This window comes from Sciurus carolinensis, chromosome 14, assembly GCF_902686445.1.
Source record: "Sciurus carolinensis chromosome 14, mSciCar1.2, whole genome shotgun sequence".
Taxonomy (NCBI): Eukaryota; Metazoa; Chordata; class Mammalia; order Rodentia; family Sciuridae; genus Sciurus; species Sciurus carolinensis.
Window position 1 is genome coordinate 67,684,880 of NC_062226.1, and position 19,290 is coordinate 67,704,169.

Consider the following 19,290-nt stretch of genomic DNA (forward strand, 5'->3'; position numbering starts at 1 on the left):
TTTCTATCTTCTATTTGTCAAATCCCATTTCCTCTCTTTGCCTTAATTTTGATTCAATGTGAGAAGGAATACTTACAGGAATGTCAGGCATGCTGAAACCAGGATGGTTAAAAAAAAAAAAAAGGCTCCCCGGGTTCATTTGGGGGCTGTGCAACATGTATCAGCACAGATGCAGGGGGTGCTCGGTGGCTTTGTGCTCCTCAGCAAGCTTGTCTCTTCAGGTGCAAAATATTACCTGGAGGAAGGTGTGCAGAGTGCCTAGCAGTTTCTGAAAGAGTTGTGGCTTAATAAAAAGTTAGTTCCCTTACACCTTCAGTGAAAACTCAGTACTTATCCAGATCACTCATTTCTCAAAGCAAAAGTCTGCCCAATCTAATGGTCATGTTTGAATGATAAACAGGCAAAATCAGGTCGGCCTTGTTTACTGAATCAGGTGGAAATGAACCCACCTACAGCACATGCAAAAGCTGGCAGAGGCACACAGCTCAATGTGAGGAAATCATGGTAAATTAGGGCAGAGGAAATTTGGGATCTTTTGTTTTGCTGCCAAAATTTTAGCTCACATGTACTTAGGAGAGAAATCTTCAAGTCCCCCTGCAATTTAACTTTGATTCTGGAGGTCTTCCTTTAGCTACTGGTCATAAAAGTTGTGACCCTAAAGTGTGCAACAGACAGGGAAAGGTTCAGGGAGGGAGAGAGCAGAGGGCACAAATGTCTCAGCAACCTTTTCCGTGGTAAATCAGCATTTCCAGAAAGATTTCCTTCAGCCCTTATATTTGACACTGTGCCAGTGAAGATGAACCTCTGAGAATATCTGATCAAAGACAAAAGACAGCAAACTCCATTCATCTTCAGATGGTCGGCAATAAAGGCAGAGGCACCAGCAGGTGGGGTAATCTAAATGTCCAAGCAGAGTGAAGCTCCTGTAGCAGAGGGATCACATATTCCTTCTCCCCAGGGACCCTGCCAGCTCTGTGCCTGCCACGTGACAGGCACTGCACACGTGCTTGCAGAACAAATACTGAATGTAAAATAGTAAAGAGGGAAACTGCAGATCTCTCCCACGAATATGAATTCTACATGAGCTTTGTGATGCAACGTAGAATATCAAAACATACACAATATGTTTTCTGAAGACTTGGAACTAACAAGACTGTGCTGGTGGCTCCCTGTGCTTTTCAAGGTCAGAACCTTTCAGTAGTAATTCTACTTTAATTTTTTCATCTACAGAAAATGACTGGGGAACATGTGCAGTGCTCAACTCAAAGAGGTGCGAGAACCTCTCGCAGAATGTCCAGGAGCTTTAGAAGGAAGCACCTAGAGCCCTGAATAGGAAACTAGGGGGTGGGGCAGTAGGAAGTAGGTGTGCATATTCTTAAAATTTCTAATGCACCCCTGGATTCTACTTCCTGCCAAAAACAACTGCTATAAGGCTTTTTGTTCAACCTTGAGATGGTTAGTGTTACTGAAGAGGAAACCCAGTTCAGTGAGGAATCTGGGTGAGGTTGATGTAGAATTTGTAGAATTCCTATGTGAGAGCTGTATTTTCCTTTTTACATTCCAATATGCTCATATCCTGATGAGTCTCATTATACCCATAATCTTATAGACAGGTGCATCCTCTCCCACAGCAAGGTAGGAATCCAGGGTCATAAAGGATGCATTCAACATGTATTTTTTTAAATCGATCTAAGTACTTCTTTAGAAGGATAACTCCAAACTCACCTGGTAAAAGGAATTCACAATAAAAGATGCTCCACAGAACATACATACACACACAAATATAAACTGTACATATATGTCTGTGTGTGTACATCAAATATATAGACATTGGTACTGGGTATTGAACTCAGGGGTGCTTAACCACATCCTCCAGTCCTTTTTGTCTTTTGAGACAGGGTATAAGTTGCCCGGCTGGCTTTGAACTTGTCATCTTTCTGCCTCAGTCTCCTGAGTCACTGGCATTACAGGTGTGCACCACCACACCTGGCTCATAGGATATTTTTTCATGACAATATTTTAAACAAAACACGCAAAATAGAAGATTAACTATCATATACCAATTGGCCTTGAAGAATTTACTTAACTTGCCTAGGACTCAGCTTCCTTGACTGTAAAAATGCAAATATTAATATTAACTATTTTGTTGGGTAGTTTAGAAAACTGAGCAAGGCAATGCACACGAAGGGGTTGGCACAGAGTAAGTCCAGGGCCAGTTGCTATGATTCTTATTATTTTGGATTTTTTTTTTTTTTTTTTTTTTTGGTGCTAGAAATCAAAATCGGGACGCCTTGCATGCTAAGCTCACATTCTACTACTGAGTACAGTGGAACATTTTTGATTTATCCTTCACCAGATGTAATTTGCTCAAATGGCAATCCCAGGAGATGGGATTAAAACTTAGAAGAAACTCACTTTTCCAACCCAATCTTGAGCTCTTCAAAGGCCTGTGTATGACAACCCAATATCCATGCTCTCGGGGAGATAAGGAAAGAGCCATAATAATTGGCTGGGCTATTTCTCCCTTAGAGAAATGGCCTAGTCATTTAGAAATTTGCTCTGTCCCATAAATGTGAATGATGAAACTGATAATCTTTCAGCTTCTCTCCAGAGGGAGACCTGGGCTCCGGAGTCATAGCTGCCCACCTGATGAGGATTCCAGTCGCTGTCAAAGATGACCACCGTATCAGCTGCCTGAAGATTTAAGCCCAGGCCTCCAGCTCGTGTGCTCAGCAAGAAAATGAAATACTGGGACCCAGGTTCATTGAATTTCTTCAGCAAAGCAGCACGATCTTCAGACTTGGTGGTGCCTGAGGGGATAAGAAAAATAAATTTGCCAATTAACTCCTGTCTGAAAATGGCGGAGAACGAGACAGAAAGTCCTGCTTCCTTGAGACATTCATCCAGACTTCTTCAAGTCGGTGAGGTAATCACCAGGGTTTTTGTACTTTTGAAAGGAACTCTGAACATTTTGCAATTAAAAAAAAAATAAAAAAGGAAAGACTGTTTAAACATTTCTGACTGGGCACCTCTGCGACTTAACAAATTCTACAACATTCTTACTCTAATCTAAGACTTCATGGAAACATTTCCTGGACTTATTTCTGTGCTGTAAAATACCAAATAATTAAAAGAAAAACCACCCACGTACACACATGTGCCTAAAATGGTTATTACAATGGCTTAAAGCAACTCTGCTCATAGGCATCAAAGCAAGGACTTAGTTATGCCAAGAGAATGAAAACAAAAGGAAAGTTGATTTTGACTACTTTGCTGTTTGGGTTGTTATTAAGTATGCTATGGTAAATACATAAAATATGAATGAAATATTTTTATCCTTTGTTGGCAAGACCTGAAGCCAAAATAATATTTATATTTAGAAAGAAAAAAGTGATCCCTAGTCTGTATCTCAGGTTAATATTCTGCTCTATTGGGTTCAATGGATGCCACACTAAAACCAATCAAACATGGTAGACTCTTGGGGTTGTTCACACCATGGAGTGTGGAGAGGTCAAACTAGTTATTCAGCAGAGAACCCCAATCTCAGGGTATGGAGCTCACTTCAGGGCACATTTGTGTTCCAAACTGGTCATTCACATACTATCCATTTGTAATCATTTATCCAGCCCTTTCATGAAATGCACAGTGGAAAGGAAAATGAAAATAAAAACACCAACCAACCAGCACTCCATCTGTATGTATTTCACCAGGGAGTGCAGAGGCTGCGTTCTGAAAAGGGCTTTAGGCTGATGGGAAATACATATGCATGTTATATGATACTCACTGACTGGCTGCTATACAAATATTATTTCTACATGTTGTTCTTTTTTAAGGGTGAAAACATACCAGCAATTTATTTCAGAGGTTTAAAACATTTAAGTGACTAGCTAAAGGAATCAAGTTACTTACGAAGGTCAAGTTCCCAAACATGGGGGATCTGTTTTTCACATTCCATAAAAATAACAAGTATCCTCCTGAGAAGGGAAGAAAATCAATTCCCCACACATGGCAAATGGGGATTAGAAAGGAGGAGTTTGGGGTCACTCCCCATTTAATGAAGCAAAGTTCTTTAGACTCGGTTTACTTCCTAAATTAGATCTTTTGTTTGGTGAGCTGGTCAAATCCTGCCAGGATGAATGGTAGGAATTTAGATTTGGGGGAGGAGCATTAACCTGCTTTGTTGAGTGAGGTTTCCAACATGTGGAAATCCTTTATTTTCAGAATTGGCTTTCTGAGACCACAGGAACCATTTGTTCACGATGCTAGAGGAAGACATGTTCTGTTTTGCTATGAAACCTTCTCTCTATAGCCTTTCCAGTTACAATAATTTTTTTAATTACATGGATTAATGGTTCCCATATTTATTCTCTGCCTTAAATTGAAGCAAAAGTCAAAGAAACCAAAAATTAAAAATGAGGAAAGAATGGGGCTCCCAGAGGTAATGACATCTGTTTTCTGACAGCAAGGTATAAAAACTGTGTATCTATCTACTCTGAGGGAAGAAGTTCAACAGTTTTAATCAACTGAAAAATAATCTATTAATGATCACATGTATTAACCCATTATGTTCCATTGTCCTATTTATGGAACACCTAAAAAACTTAAATTGAGCAACAAATATCACTTGTGGTAATTTTGAAATTAAATATTTGTTTTTAGAATTCTAGTGTTTTGAGAAAAGTAGTAAGTGAATGATTAATGATAATGTTAATTAATATTAATGATATATTATTTATAAAATTATAACAAGTTCTAGATTATGATTTCTAATCTACTTTAATGCAGCTGTGTCAATCTCACTGAAATATCTGCAGACTTTAAACGTGGGATCTAGAAGGTTAAGAAGATATAAATAAATCTAATTGGGAAATAGGGCTACTTGGGATGAAATAACTTTTTAAATACAAAACAAAGCTCTGAAAAACAAAAAGAATGTCAAAATTACTTAGTCACTAGAGTTCTCAGGCTCTATGCCAGATACCTCAGGCAAACAGATTCCCTATATATCTGGTGTGTATTTAAACTGTGTAAATAGCTGGAAACTTGACAAGTTATATAAACAAACAAAAAAAGATTCAAATACTTTTCATGCAATGCTATAGCATTTCTTATTACAAGGCTCAGAATCAGGGGTGCTTTATCACTGAGTCACATTCCCTGTTCTTTTTTTTTTTTTTTTTTTTTTTGAGATAGGGTCTCACTAAATTGCTGAGGATGGCCTCAAACTTGTGATCCTCCTGCCTCAACCTTTCAAGTAGCTGGGAACACAGGTGTGTACCACTGTGCCCTGCTGGATTATCATTTCTATTAAAGATCCCCAAGTCAAGATCTTTATTGATCATCAGCAATCTTTCCAATATTGTTCAGGAAGATTCAAAGGCAAATGCTCCTCGCAAGTGCATAGATTTTACCCTGGTCAGCACTAGCATCAGTTTCATGATCTTTTAGACTGATGTAGAACATATCCAATTATAAGAATATGATTAATAGTAAGGGCAACTGTTTAGAAAATTACAGTATTTGCCAGAAGGAACACACTAACAGACTTTCATGATTCCTAATTTTAACTGAGTTTCAGCTGCTCTTGGAAAATTTCATCTTCTGGGATAAAACCTCACCACTACCTCTCACTCAAAAATCACTTCCAATGAAAACAAAAACAGTAATGAAATAGTAGCTAAGCCTATTCTTGCAAACATAATCTTTGCAGAAAATACTTGCTTAGCTGTCAACAAGTAATTTTTTTTCCTGAAGTCACAATCTGAGATACCAAATTCAGCAAAGAAAATCTGAAGACATTTTACTAATTGGTGATGGAGTGTGTGTGGGTGTGCGCAATTGGAAGGATGAATAATAATTTATCTGTGTGTATTGATTGATTCTCCAACAACCCTCTGCTCCCCAAATGAATGGCTGCAGTTTCTAGTGGAAAGAAGCCTGTGCACCAGTCTCCATCCTTCCATCTGCAGCGCTACACAACTTACTTGTCTCTTAAAACTCAGTGTTAAGAGCTCTGATGGCCAAACAGTAAGTGGCTCATTCATCTTGTGTCTCCAATTTCTAGTACTTTTCAATTAGTCAAATCAATAATTTTAAACAAGTTCATCATCATTCTTAAAATGCTGTCACTTCAATAAGGCAATTGTATTTCCAAGATGGGGTTTACCTCACTGGAAGTGCCAAAACTGAGCTCATTTAGAATTGGAAAAAATACAGGTTAGACCCTGCTTTCACCATTGACCTTTGTTTTCTCATCTGTTAAATGGGGATCCACTACCTGATTTGTTGAGAAAATCAATAATGCACACCAAGCACTCTGCCGATTACCCGAAGGTCATCGGTGCTCCATAAACATTTGTGGTCAGGACTGTTAATTACTAATAACAGCAAGGACTACAAACCAACAGACTAGTCAAATTCTTCAGGCTGTCGAGAGAATGTTAGAAATGTTTGTTTGAAGGAAATCACTTCTTACCAGTTTGATTGATTCAAATATTCCCAGGTTGCAGTCCTCAGAGAGGTGAGACTGGAATGAAGGGTCACAAAGTAGCAAATGTATTTATACAGGACACCTGAGGAGGGCTATAAATCCAGGGGGAAATCAAGCCCTCCCCAGTGCAGAGCAAAAGGTGGAATGAAGAGTGCCACACTTTGCCACACAGGGAGAGAGGCTGGTGGGGAACTACCAGCCCAAGAGAAAACCATCAGGAGACTTGCCAAAAGAGACAGACTGTGGATAATATGTCTGTATCTATAAATTCAAAATTAATGTTTACTTAACCATTCCTCAGCTTTCAGTGACTTCGGAGGGGAGAGGTAAAAGAGCTTTTAAATCATCAAGTCTGCCAGATGGTTAGATTAATACCCTAAAAGGTAGGCCAGATAGAGAATCCACCTAAAAACTCAAATAAGAAAATGTCTGAGAAGTCTCAGTTTGGTGTATTTCCAATTATATTTAATTAATGGCAAAAGGGAGACAGAATATTGGATTGAAAATAAAACAAAACCTTCTAATGGAATAGAAACTTTAAATTTCCTGTTCATTTAACAATAACATTAATACTGCATTAGATTAAAAAAACAGGTATTAGCAGTTCTGTGATCTTTGTACCCAGGGATTAAACACATCCTGGCTGTAAATTAGCTCCGTTTCCTCCTCACCACTCTTTGAACACATTCTCACTTGCCACAGTATGAAAACTGTAATATCTTTAATCTCTGAAATATTACAGCCAGTATTAATTTCACAAAAGTAACTTAGGGAACATCACTAATTTCACATTTTCTTCCATTCATATTTGCTTACTAATGTTTATGACGTGGCATTTAAATTTAACTTTGGAAATCCGACTTTAGTCTGCAAAATCCAGGGAACAATGAAATCACATCTCCTAACAATGTGACACATAGGCATGTCCTACTGAGAAAAAGAGGCTTTAATGACAGATATAACTGGAGGTGAATGATTACACTGCTATACTGCAAAAAGGAGACATAGCCTTTATTTCCTTAAAATATGTCTTCCCAGAAAAAGGTAAAGGATCGTCTATATGTTCAACATGATGCATAAGCAACAGTTGATCCTAAGAGCAAGGAGGATTTAAAAATTTTGGTTCTGTTTAATTGTAATACTCTTAAGTGACTCCGAATTCATTTGTGTTGGCCTGAATGTAGAACAACTGCCCAATGATGTCAGCTTATTGAATGGCAGAGGATATAAAAAGCTGTACCTGGGCTGAGGATATACCTCTGTGGTAGAGCACTTGCCTACAACGCATGAGGACATGGGTTCAAACCCAGAACCACAAAAATAAAACAAAAAAGGACAAACTCTGATTCTCCTCCTGTGTTCTGGCCGAGGCTGGACCTAAGTGCCTGCTCCCTTCATTTTCAGCAGCAGGGCTGCTGAGCCTAATGTCTCATGCACTCACCATCAAGACGCAGGTAAAGGAAGTTCCGAAAAGCAAAGTAATCCTCCATGATGGTCATGAGGGACGTCATCTGGCAGAAAAGCAGCACGCGGTGATTAGTCGCTCTCAATTTGGGCAGAATACGATCAAGTAGCTCAAACTTTCCTGAGGCCCGATACAGCTCAGCCCTGAACCCAAAAATGCAAAACAAGAAGACAGTATTACTGCTGTCTTCTTGAAGGATCCAGTAGCTTTTTGCTGTTCTCATAGTGCCTTGTATGCAATAAACATTCAGTAAATAAACGTGGAATGAATGAGTGAACACCAGCTCTAAAACAAAGTACTTATAAAGTATATTCATACAAAACCCATAAAGGGTGTATTGTACCTGCTAGGTAATACAGCAGATTCTAGAAAGAAAAGGAAACCCTTTGATGTTCCTAAGCCTTCTCACTTTCTCAGTTCTAAGTCCTTATGTGTTACAAGCATAGAAAGGTTAATTAAGGGCACTCAGTGATCAATTCAAATAAATACTGAGCACCTAGTATGTACCATGCACAATGCTGGGCATGTGTACAGAGATAAACAAAATAGGTAATGACCAACTGTGATTAGTTCAATGAAGAAATGTAGCAAGTCGTGGTAAGAGGGCTCATTACCTTCTTCAGATTGGAAAGGAATTTGGCAGTCCTGGGTGGGCCCTGGCCTGCTGCCACTTTTTATAAAGTTTTATCAGAACACAGCCACACTCACTCATTTGCTTTGTCCGTCTGCTTTCATGCTATACTGGCTGAGTAGAGTGAGGGGGACAGACACTTCATGGCCCACACAGCTGAAAATATTTCTGATCTGATCCTTTTACAGAAAAGTGACCTCCCTGAAGAGAGACATTTTACCCATTGGGTAAATGGGTAAAAAGGCATGCAGGTGACAAATGGGGGTAGGGGGTTTGGAGGAGGAAATTCCAGGAAGAGGTGAGACACATGTAAAGGCCCCGAGGAGTAGAGAAGCCTGAGAAATTGGAAAAAGTAATGGTGAGTAAAAGAAATAATGGCTTAAACCTAAGAGAAGGGAGAGCGCTGTGGCAGGACAAAGACGGGAGACGGGCTTGGGAACCGCCCACTGCACTGCTGTGCTTTAAACTAGGGAGAGGTGAAAGCTGGTCTATCGTTTTGCAAGGCCACCGTGGACATGGTATAAGAGTGGCCTAGGGAGGGGACAAGAGCACTGGCTCATTGCTGCAGAGCAAGTCAAAAATATGAAGGGACAGTGACAGAGATGATGACATGAAATAGAGAAAGGCTACAGAGGAGGGTCTTTTTCCTCCACAATAAACAACTATTTTCTTTTTATCAACAGGGCTGTATTACATGCTATTAAAACAATTTTCGGGTTAATATTGCTTAGAAAGCTCACCAGGGCACATGCAGTCTACAATACTATCATTGGGTATGCTACCTTTTTTTTTTTTTTAAATTAATTTTATCTATTTTTTGTTCTTTTCAGTTCTATAGGACAGTAGAGTATAATCTGACATATTTAAACAAACATGGAGTATGTCTTATTCTAATTAGGATCCCCAGTCTTGTGGTTATGGTACTTTTAATAGTCATATTTTCAAACCTATGTCTTCCTTCCCTCAAAGAGCACTGTCCCTCAGAGCTTCCACTGTGAGCCATGTTTCCACCCTGCAACCCTGGCCACGCTGCAGGAGTGGAAGTGACCCCCGGATCCAGGGAAAAGTGGTGAGGAGAGGGAGGAGAGCCCAGTGGTGTCACTCTGCCTGGGTTCCAGTACCAATTTCTCCCAGTGGCCCTGTCTACTCCTGGGATCCAGCAAGGACCCCTCTATCCTGATATATCATCTCTGGAGCAAAACCAATGAAACTTTCTGTTAGTGCGGTCTTCATCTTTCTGTGGCTGCAAGGATAATTCTCTTCAATGTCCACAGCTATTGAAAAAAAATCTCTCTTATGCAGATCATTCTGGAATGAAAGACTGCAAAACTGTGCACATTTGTAGCAGATGAGACATTTCCTCTCATGCACATGAATGTTAAATTATCAACGTAAAATTTAGTAAGATAAATTTTCTTCAAGCCCAAGCCACACTCTCAGTTCGAAGTGACAACCCTCAGAGGCTTCAGCTACATTTTAGAACACTAGGATACTATTAAGTCTATTAAATGAGATCTATGTCCTTTGAATAGCCACTTGCTCAAGGCAAGTAGTAATTTATGCCAACAAAGTAAAAGAGAATGCTGATATCATTTTGGTTAACAACTTCTGCCCCTCCACTGAGGAGCAAGGAGGGCCAAGGACACTGGTGGTATGTATTTGCATAACAGGAAAAAACACTATAGAAAAACAGTAGTTTAGGTAGGACCAATAACACCACATTTTCAAAGGAAAAAAAATAAAAGATTTACCCATTGATGACCCCATTTGAATAGCCCAGGTGCTCAGCAAAGGATTCCTTTAAAAGAGAAAAAAGAAGAAAATGACATTAAAATTTAATTACATTGTTGTTGTTGCTGTTGTTGTTGTTATTGTTATTTTGCAGTGCTAGGGATGAAACCCAGGCTTATTATTATTATTATTATTTATTATTTATTATTACTTTGCAGTGCTAGGGATCAAAACCAGGGCTTCACATGTGCTAGGCAAGTGCTGTACCATGGAACTACTATTATTGGCCTGATGGTTTCTCTTTTAGTGAGTACACCCTATGTATTCCTATAGTTAAAACCAACAAAATAATAAATGAACAAGCAAATATTCAATGTAGAGTGAACAGGAAACTCGGTGTCTCTGAGGTCAGATTTTTGTTCTGCTGGAAGTGGGTCATGTGGGTTTGTCTTGGGACTCCCAGATGAGAGTGTGAGCTCACTGAGGCAACAGGGACTGAGTATCGACTGGCCCAGCACTGAGCAGGCAGTTGTTTCTGGGGCCCTATCCACAAGGAGCTCAGAGTCTAGGTTGGAGGGTGAATGCAACACAAGCAAGTCAGAATTAATATGGAAACATAAATGTAAAGTGAAAACAGTTACCAATAAAAATAACGGCTATTCCATAATGCAATTCTTAATTGAGTGAAATCCTAACACCTCTCCCATATTGTACTTTCTTTTCTTAAAAAAAAAAAAAACAAGGCCCTACATGTACTCTACACTCAATGTTTGGCTTCTACTTTTAAAAGTCAGAACTTAGTTACTTAACTCCCTCCTGATTCAGAGGAAGAAATATTTGACTACTCTGGACTCTCCCCATTCCTGCTTTATGGAAACAGAGACCATCTAGGGGTAAACAAGTTACATCTCAACATTAGCCACCAGCTTTTCCTCCAAGGAGACCATATCTTTCCCTTTGGTCTCTATTCTCAAATATGCTCATCATTCCTGGCAGGCTCCAGCCACTCAGAGGACTGCCCTGTGGCAAAGCAGATGACAATGACAAAATCCCTCCCCACCTTCTAGATCTACACTTCCACTTCTACCTCTGGCCACTCCTTTCTAGATTCGTAGATTCCATCCCTGTCTCCTAAGAGGTTGGAAAAACCAAAGCAATGGTATGTGTCCCTGGACCCTGATAAGATTAGGTATCAGTATCATTTTAAAAAATACTGCTTTCATATTATCTCCATTTCAAAGTTTCCCAGGGAGGCAGTGAGACCAATATCAAGACGGGGCTTCTGAAATAATTTGGCATCAACAAAGGACTGCGTGGCAAAAAAACAAAACAAAAGGCAAATGCATACAACACCTCAACCCATAACTCCAATAGATCAGCCAGTGACTGTGTGTCTCTTATTTCTAGGAATAGTCTCCTCAAAGATTTTTTTTCATGTTACTACAAATCAGTGGAACAAGAGAATATCATGCAAAGTGAAATTAGCCAATCTCAAAAAACCAAAGGCCAAATGTCTTCTCTGATGATGCTGATTCATAGTAGTGGGGGGTAGTAGGGAAGAATGAAGGAACTCTGGATGTGCAGAGGGGAGTGAGGGGACGGGTGGGGTGGTGAGGATAGGGAGGATGGTAGGAGACATTATTACCCTATATCCATGTATGATTACACTACTGGTGTGACTCTGCACCAGGTACAGCCAGAGGAATGAGAAGTTGTGCTCCATTTGTGTACAGTGTGTCAAAATGCATTCTACTGTTATGTATAACCAATTAGAATAAATTAAAAAAAACACTACATTCAATCTGTCTGTTTACTGCTGGCTACTTATAAATAGGCAGGCACCGGGGCTCATTGCTCCAAGCTGTCTCCTATATGACCCTTCGTCCTTCCCAACACTCCAGACAGAAGCTGAAGAGAGAAGACATTACCTGCCTTCCTTCCCCACATGGCCCAGCACATTTTGAAAGTTAATTTTTTTTTATGGTAACTGAAATGAAGTAAGGCACTTAATTTTCATAATTTCTAAGTCCCCAAAGCCCTCTATAGATCAGAGTAAATGCCTTAAAATTGTTCTCAGGAAAAGTGGGACAGTGGGTGACAGGGCAACCTGACACGACCCCCATCACTTTCATCATTAAGACTTTCCCCACACCCCCAACCCCATATCTACTCAGCACTGATTCACTGACACCTTATGTCTGATTAACATGTTAGTTTCCAAGATGCTGCTGGTATTCTCACTTAGAAGTTCATCCACCCGCTGGTTCCACAGTCTACTGCTTCCCTTCTCATTACAAATCAAGCGGGCTTGAGTGACTCTCTCTATCAAGTCACAGGGACAGAGTGGCCTGGGATATGAACTCACTAATGCCCACTGAATTCTCCTTCATCTATAGACCTAAATAACCATGGCTGGGCGGTAGGATTATTTTTAAAACTGTTGTTGCCATTATCATTTCACTTAGATCTATGAATATGCCCCCTCCCTGTATCAGAGTCTGGTCTCAACTGTGCTGGGTAACCCTCTATGAATCTGAGCACTCCAGGAGAATTCCCCCGTGTCCATGGATGCCCTCCCTATCCAGGGACACTCTCCTCTATGTCTGGGTCCTCTTCCCCATGTCCATGTATCCTCACTTGTACATCTTGGATATCTCTCCTAAGGATTTGAAGGCCACAGCAGGGTGAGAAGTTCTTCTAGTTTCCCTGCACAGTTGAGAAAGGACTCTAGCACAGGGAGGGGCATGGAATAAATACTCTGACCTAACAAGTGTTATTGCCAAAAATAAAGGAGGGAAGAAGGATGTTCAAAATTACAAGTATTTCAACTTTCTCTCTCTCTCTCTCTCTTTTTTTTTAAATCCTATGATTATGTTTTAATTTTCCAGAAGATTCTATTTATTGTTTTTAAATGAACTGGTGTAGACTCTGGAGTCCTGAAGTGATTTTCCTCTCTGTCTCTAGCTCAATTTGCAGTGGGAAGACACTAGACTGGCAAACAATGCCCCCAGGACCATGTGCTTCCTCAGCAACACTGAAAAATGGAGATGACGACGGCAGCTCCTCTTCTGTTGCAGCCAATTGTCCCTACCAGAGTGAAACACTGTCAACGTAGGAAGCATGTTCACATGTAGTGAACAGGCCAGACAATGTCCTCTCCCCTACAAAAAGCCGTGCAGAGACCTGAGCATCAGAATAAAAGCACCAATTTACATCGTCATCACAGTAGGAAGAAGACAGAAAAAATACCAATCTAAGTAACAGACTACAGGCAGTGTCTTCCACAAAGAAAATATTTAAGGAACATCTTTCTCTTCAGTATTTACAAATGCATCATTTTGATATCTTTGACAGCATCCTTTGGAGGACACTGGACGTGTCTGTCATTAATTTCAGAGCTCCCACTGTAACATAGCAATTCACAGTGCCTACCCAAACCCACATAAGCCATTGCTTACAACATTCCCCGCTACTTTAAACCTTTGGTTATAAAATTCCAGATGCTCAGGTGCCAATGAGAATCCATAACCAGGAAATTCATGTTATTAAGTCTGCCTGAAGAACTATTAGATCATGCCCTTTTGAATTCTAGACATATATTCTTTAGATCTATTTTTCTTTCTTTTCTTTTTCTTTCTTCTTATTTTTTGTGGTGCTGGGGATTGAACCCTGGCCCTAATACAAGATAGGCAAGCACTCTACCACTGACCAATATCCTCAGCTCTTTTTAAAATTTTACTTTGAGACAGGGTCTTGCTGTTACCCAGGCTAGCCTCCAACTAGTCATCCTCCTGCCTCAGGCTCCTCGGTAGCTGGGATTACAGGCATGCACCACTATATCTGGCTTGATAATTATTTTTTTCCCCTAGCACTAGTAGGATTAGCACAACCAGGATCAAAACACAGGACACAAACTTACCTCAATGTGCTGAAACATATATGGGTGATTGCAGATTTTTCTCAACTGCATGATAGTGTTCATAAGTGTCTTTGCACCTCCTTTCCCCTGAGAACAAATGCAAAGAGAAGAATAGAACTAACTATTCATTGATCAGATATTTCCAATATTTAGAAGTTAGGATTGGGAGTATAGCTCAGTGGTAGAGCACTTGCCTAGCATGTGCAAAGTCCCAAGTTAGATCCTAACACACACACACACACACACACACACACACACACACACACACGTAACCCAAAACAATAAAAGCAAGGCTTCTTATAGAAAGAACAAAAGACCACAGGTCTTCTCAATAACACACACACCCTGTGGTCCAAAGTTCCTGTTGTTACACGACTGCTTCTGAGTTAGATATAACATCTTCCTTATGATTAGCTTATCCTACAGACAAAGTAAATCTTAAAGCATTACATCAAGTTAATGGCTGATATGACTGTGTACTCTGTAGAATTTTGGAAGTCAGGACACAGAACAGATGCCCAGGGAGCGAAACTGGATTTCAAAACCTTCTCAGATGCCACCCGACACTTAGGCAGAAGGTGTTTTCTGCAAAATTAACATGAGCAGAGATAACTCTTTTGGTAACAGGAACATATTCCTTTCTTTCTGTCCCAATGTAGTTAAGAGGTTAAGAGATTTCCCTGGGCAGCAACAATAGCTACAAAAAAGGCCCAGTGACTTTTTAATAAATCAGCCTGAGAAGGGATGCTTCTCAGAAATACTCAACAGGGTTGAGAAGACACCCCTCAGCACCTCAAGCTACTCCAACTTCCTTCCTCCATGTACCTTCTTATCTTTCTCAGAACCATCTGTGAGGAGGATTCCCTTGGCTTGCATGTGGCGATACAGAATCTTCTGCAGAGCTGACATGTCACACTTGATCACATATTCAACCTGGGGAAAGAAGAGCGAGCAGGTAAGAGTAGGAGGGAGAAGGTACATTCTAAGACAACGGTTGAGACCCAGGTCTGGTGCCACTCCTGGAAGCACCAGGGCACTTTTTCCCCTTCTTGGATTCGCAGAGTAGGGCTGGGAAGGGATCTTGGAGGAGACCATGGTCCTCACTGTTAAAGTTACCACTTTGATAGTCAGAACTTCGACAGGATGTGTGTAGCTGAAGCTAGACTCATGTTTTCAAACATGTCTGGACTTGGTTTCATATCTGAGGGAGGGAATGGCTTGCCAGTTGCTCATACTCAAAATTGTTCAATATATGGTATTTCTGGCATTTCTTCTGCCTCCCAATGATACCTCCTTTCATATAAACAGTTTAGGAAAACAGTGGCTGACCAACAGCCTAGGATTGTCTTTTTAAAACATTTTTTATTTGATCCTGTATGGCTATGCCTAATGCTAGCCTTGAATAAGCTGAGATTTTACAGCAGGCCCAGGCTGATTGTCACTAACCACTACTCTCAAGAAACGAGAGGACACAACGGAGTGGGGACAACAGGTGGAGGAAGAGAACTGATCCACAACTGGACACAACTCTTGACCACCTAAAAGCCATTTCCTGTTGAAACAGGATGAAATCCAATTTAAAACAGTTAAAGGAAATTCATGTGCCCGTGGTTTATCACACACCTGTATTACTTTATCATGCTCCTAATGCATCAAATCTGCCTTGATTATTTCCTATTATTGTTTTTCTTTATTAAAAAAATCCCAAGAATACAAATGTGCAATTTTCACAATGAAAGTCAGATTAATGCCTAGAAATCTGCGGAATGTGATTAAGAGTAATCAGCAAGCTGCCTGATGTTTAATAAACTGATTAAAAATGATCAGGTTATTTTCAGCTTTGAGGGCCAGAAAGAAGAGGTCACAGATGAAGAGAAGTGGGATATATTCATTCCATTGTTGCTTCAGAAGGAACCTGTCCAACTGGGGGAACCTGTGCCTCTCACTTTCATGCATCAAGTCAGGTTAGAGAAAGGTTTGCTATTTCATAAAACAGTTAAGAAGAGCAAGTAAAGCTTTAGTTTTACCCCCCCCCCCCAAACATGCTCTAGTTTTCAATGACCTTCTTGGTCAGGAAAGAAAAACAAACCCCCAAGTTTAATAAACAAGTATGAACCTAATACATGCTTTGTGTTTTACGTACTTGATCACACTATATGCTTAAAGTATCTCAGTATTTCTCCTTTTTCCTTTCTAAAAAAATTCTTATTTTTGTGCAGCCTTGTTGAGTTATAACTGACAAAAACTGTCTATATTTAAGGTGTGCTATGTGATGTTTTGATATACATATACATTGTGAAATGATTACCATTAACCTACTTTTTCCAGAGTTCTTGACTCACCATGAAATTTGATCAAGGTGAAAAAAACCGTTAAACAACTTCAGACTTTAACAGGTACAAAGATATAAGTAATATGAAGGGCCGATATTAAGGGAGCTCTTTCCAAGTACCAGGTCCTGTGCAAAATGCTGCATGTGCCTTTTCTCACTGAAATCATAACAAGAGCTGGGTGCAATGGCGCACACCTGTAATCCCCATGGCTTGAGAGGCTGAGGCAGGAGGACCACAAGTTCAAAGTCAGCCTCAGCAACTTAGCGAGTCCCTAAGAAACTTAAGGAGACCTTGTCTCAAAATAAAATATAAAAAGGGCTGGGGATGTGGCTCAGTGATTAAGTACCCCTGGGTCCAATCCCCAATACCCCCCAAAAAAACAAAAAAACCCAAAAAACAAAAACACTCCTTGGCCTATACCCAAAGGACTTAAAATCAGCATACTACAGAGATACAGCCACATCAATGTTCATTGCTGCTCAAGTCACCATAGCCAGATTGTGGAACCAACCTAGATATCCTTCAACTGATGAATGGATAAAGAAACTGTGGCATATATATACAATGGAATATTACTCCGCCATAAAGAATGATAACATTATGGCATTTGCAGGCATATGGATGAAATTGGAGAATATCATGCTAAGTGAGATAAGCCAATCTCAAAAAACCAAAGAACAAATGATCTCGCTGATAAGCGGATGATGACATATAATGGGGGGTGAGAGGGGTTAGCATTAGGGTTAGGGTTAGGTTTAGGGTTAGGGAGCGGGGCAAGAATGGAGGAAGGAAGGACTGTATAGAGGGAAAAGAGGGGTGGATGGGGTGGGGGGGAAGGGGGAAAAAATGACAGAATGAATCAAACAACATTGCCCTGTGTAAATTTATGATTACACGAATGGTATGCCTTGACTCCATGTACAGAGAATCAAAATGCATCCCATTTGTTTACAATAAAAAAAAAAACCACAAGAGCTCTATGGTATAGTCACCTTTTAATGTCTTCTTTAATAGGCAGGAAATATCAGCATCACAGAGGTTAAGCTACTGGTCCCAAATGATCCAGCTATTCAATGGTACAATGAGGATTTGACATAGAAACCATTCTTTATATCTACACTATGGAAGACCAAGGAGATTTTCAGGCTTCCTAGCTCTGCCTGAGGTTCACTTTCCCCTAGGTTATTCTGCTGGCTTGTTCATATCCTCCTGAATGTGGGGAGATGGCCAAATCTTGTTTCAAGGTGCATGGGGCGAGTGGCATATCCAGAACTAGGGAAGAACCCTTAACCTCCTAGCCGTCAGTCAGCTACTGTGAAGGGCTGGAGGTGTAAGAGTTTGGAAAGCAGCAGGTTTGTGTGATTATACCACGGAGACAGGGATACAGGTGTCTTGTAAGTAGACCTGTCTGTGATCTGATGGCTGCTCTTGAAAGGGGAAGGCACCCAATCCTCCTCCCTCACATAATTAGAGGGTAATGGTTTTGATACATGTGCTCAAAAGATCAAAATAATTTTCATAAGTTTCACAACTATATAACTATATTTTACATTTGCTTCTGGAATCATCCCAAACAGCTCTTAACTTCTTTTTTTTTTTTCTTTTACACTTTTCTCCAACCGCAGAATGTCCTTGGTCTTAAAGTTTCTTTCTAAATTCTATTGCACCTTGAGGGCTCCTTTTGAGATTTTCCCCAATCACCCTATCAGTCTATCACCAAAACTGATTTTCCTCTTCATTTCCCTCAAAGAAGACAGTCATAAATTTGTCTGATGGCATTTTCTCATCATGAAGCCCATCTTCCCTATACGTTTCATATACTTATTTATAAATTACAAGCATGCACTAATATTAATATGAAGATTTAGTTTTCAGGCATGGGACAATGTTAGAGATAGCAAATTTATATTCATATTTCAGGATGCCAATTTGATAATACATAATATTCTTGGTCAATTCCTGCCTGCTTACCCTGCAATGCAGTTGATAAAAATCCACTCCAGGATATACAAAGAGCCCAAAAAGCTTAAAACCAAAAAACCAAATAATCTAATCAATAAATGAGCAAAGGAACTGAACAGGCACTTCACAGAGAATAATGAATGGTCAAAACATATATGAAAAAATGTTCAATATCTCTAGCAATTAGAGAAATGTAAATTAAAACTACACTGAGATTTCATCTCACTCTGCTCAGAATGGCAATTATCAATAATACATGTAACAATAAATGTTGGTGAGGATATGGGGTAAAAGGTTCACTCATACATTGCTGGGTGACTGCAAATTGGTGTAACCACTCTGGAAAGCAGTATGGAGATTCATTAGAAAACCTGGAATGGAACCACCATTGGATCCAGTTATCCCACTCCTCAGCTTATACCCAAAGGACTTAAAATCAGCATACTGCAGTGATGAAGCCACATAAATGTTTAAAGCAGTTCAATTCACAATAGCCAAGCTACAGAACCAACTTAGATGCCCTTCAATAGATGAATGGAATAAAAAAGTGTGGTATATATATACAATGGAATATTACTCAGCCATAAAGAAAACTAAAATTATGGCATTTGCCAGTAAATGAACAGAACTGAAGAATATCAGGCTACGTGAAATAAGCCTGTCCCCAACAAACCAAAGGTTGAACATTTTCTCTGATATGTAGATGCTAATGCATAACAAGGGAGGGTAAGGAAGGGAAGTACAGAAGTACATTGGATT

At 39.9% G+C, this 19,290-nt stretch overlaps 1 protein-coding gene across 7 annotated transcripts in view; it reads right to left on the minus strand.

Annotated features, from left to right (window-relative positions):
- Smarca2 (SWI/SNF related, matrix associated, actin dependent regulator of chromatin, subfamily a, member 2) overlaps positions 1-19,290 on the minus strand; it is a 164,217-nt gene that overhangs the window by 68,785 nt on the left and 76,142 nt on the right. For all 7 annotated transcript variants that reach the window (XM_047525129.1, XM_047525132.1, XM_047525131.1 and 4 more), the window contains 5 exons: positions 15,062-15,169; positions 14,237-14,323; positions 10,338-10,384; positions 7,932-8,098; positions 2,647-2,810 (listed from right to left, as the gene is read on the minus strand). In XM_047525129.1, coding sequence (XP_047381085.1) covers positions 2,647-2,810; positions 7,932-8,098; positions 10,338-10,384; positions 14,237-14,323; positions 15,062-15,169 — 573 coding nt within the window. The remainder of the gene's footprint in view (positions 1-2,646; positions 2,811-7,931; positions 8,099-10,337; positions 10,385-14,236; positions 14,324-15,061; positions 15,170-19,290) is intronic.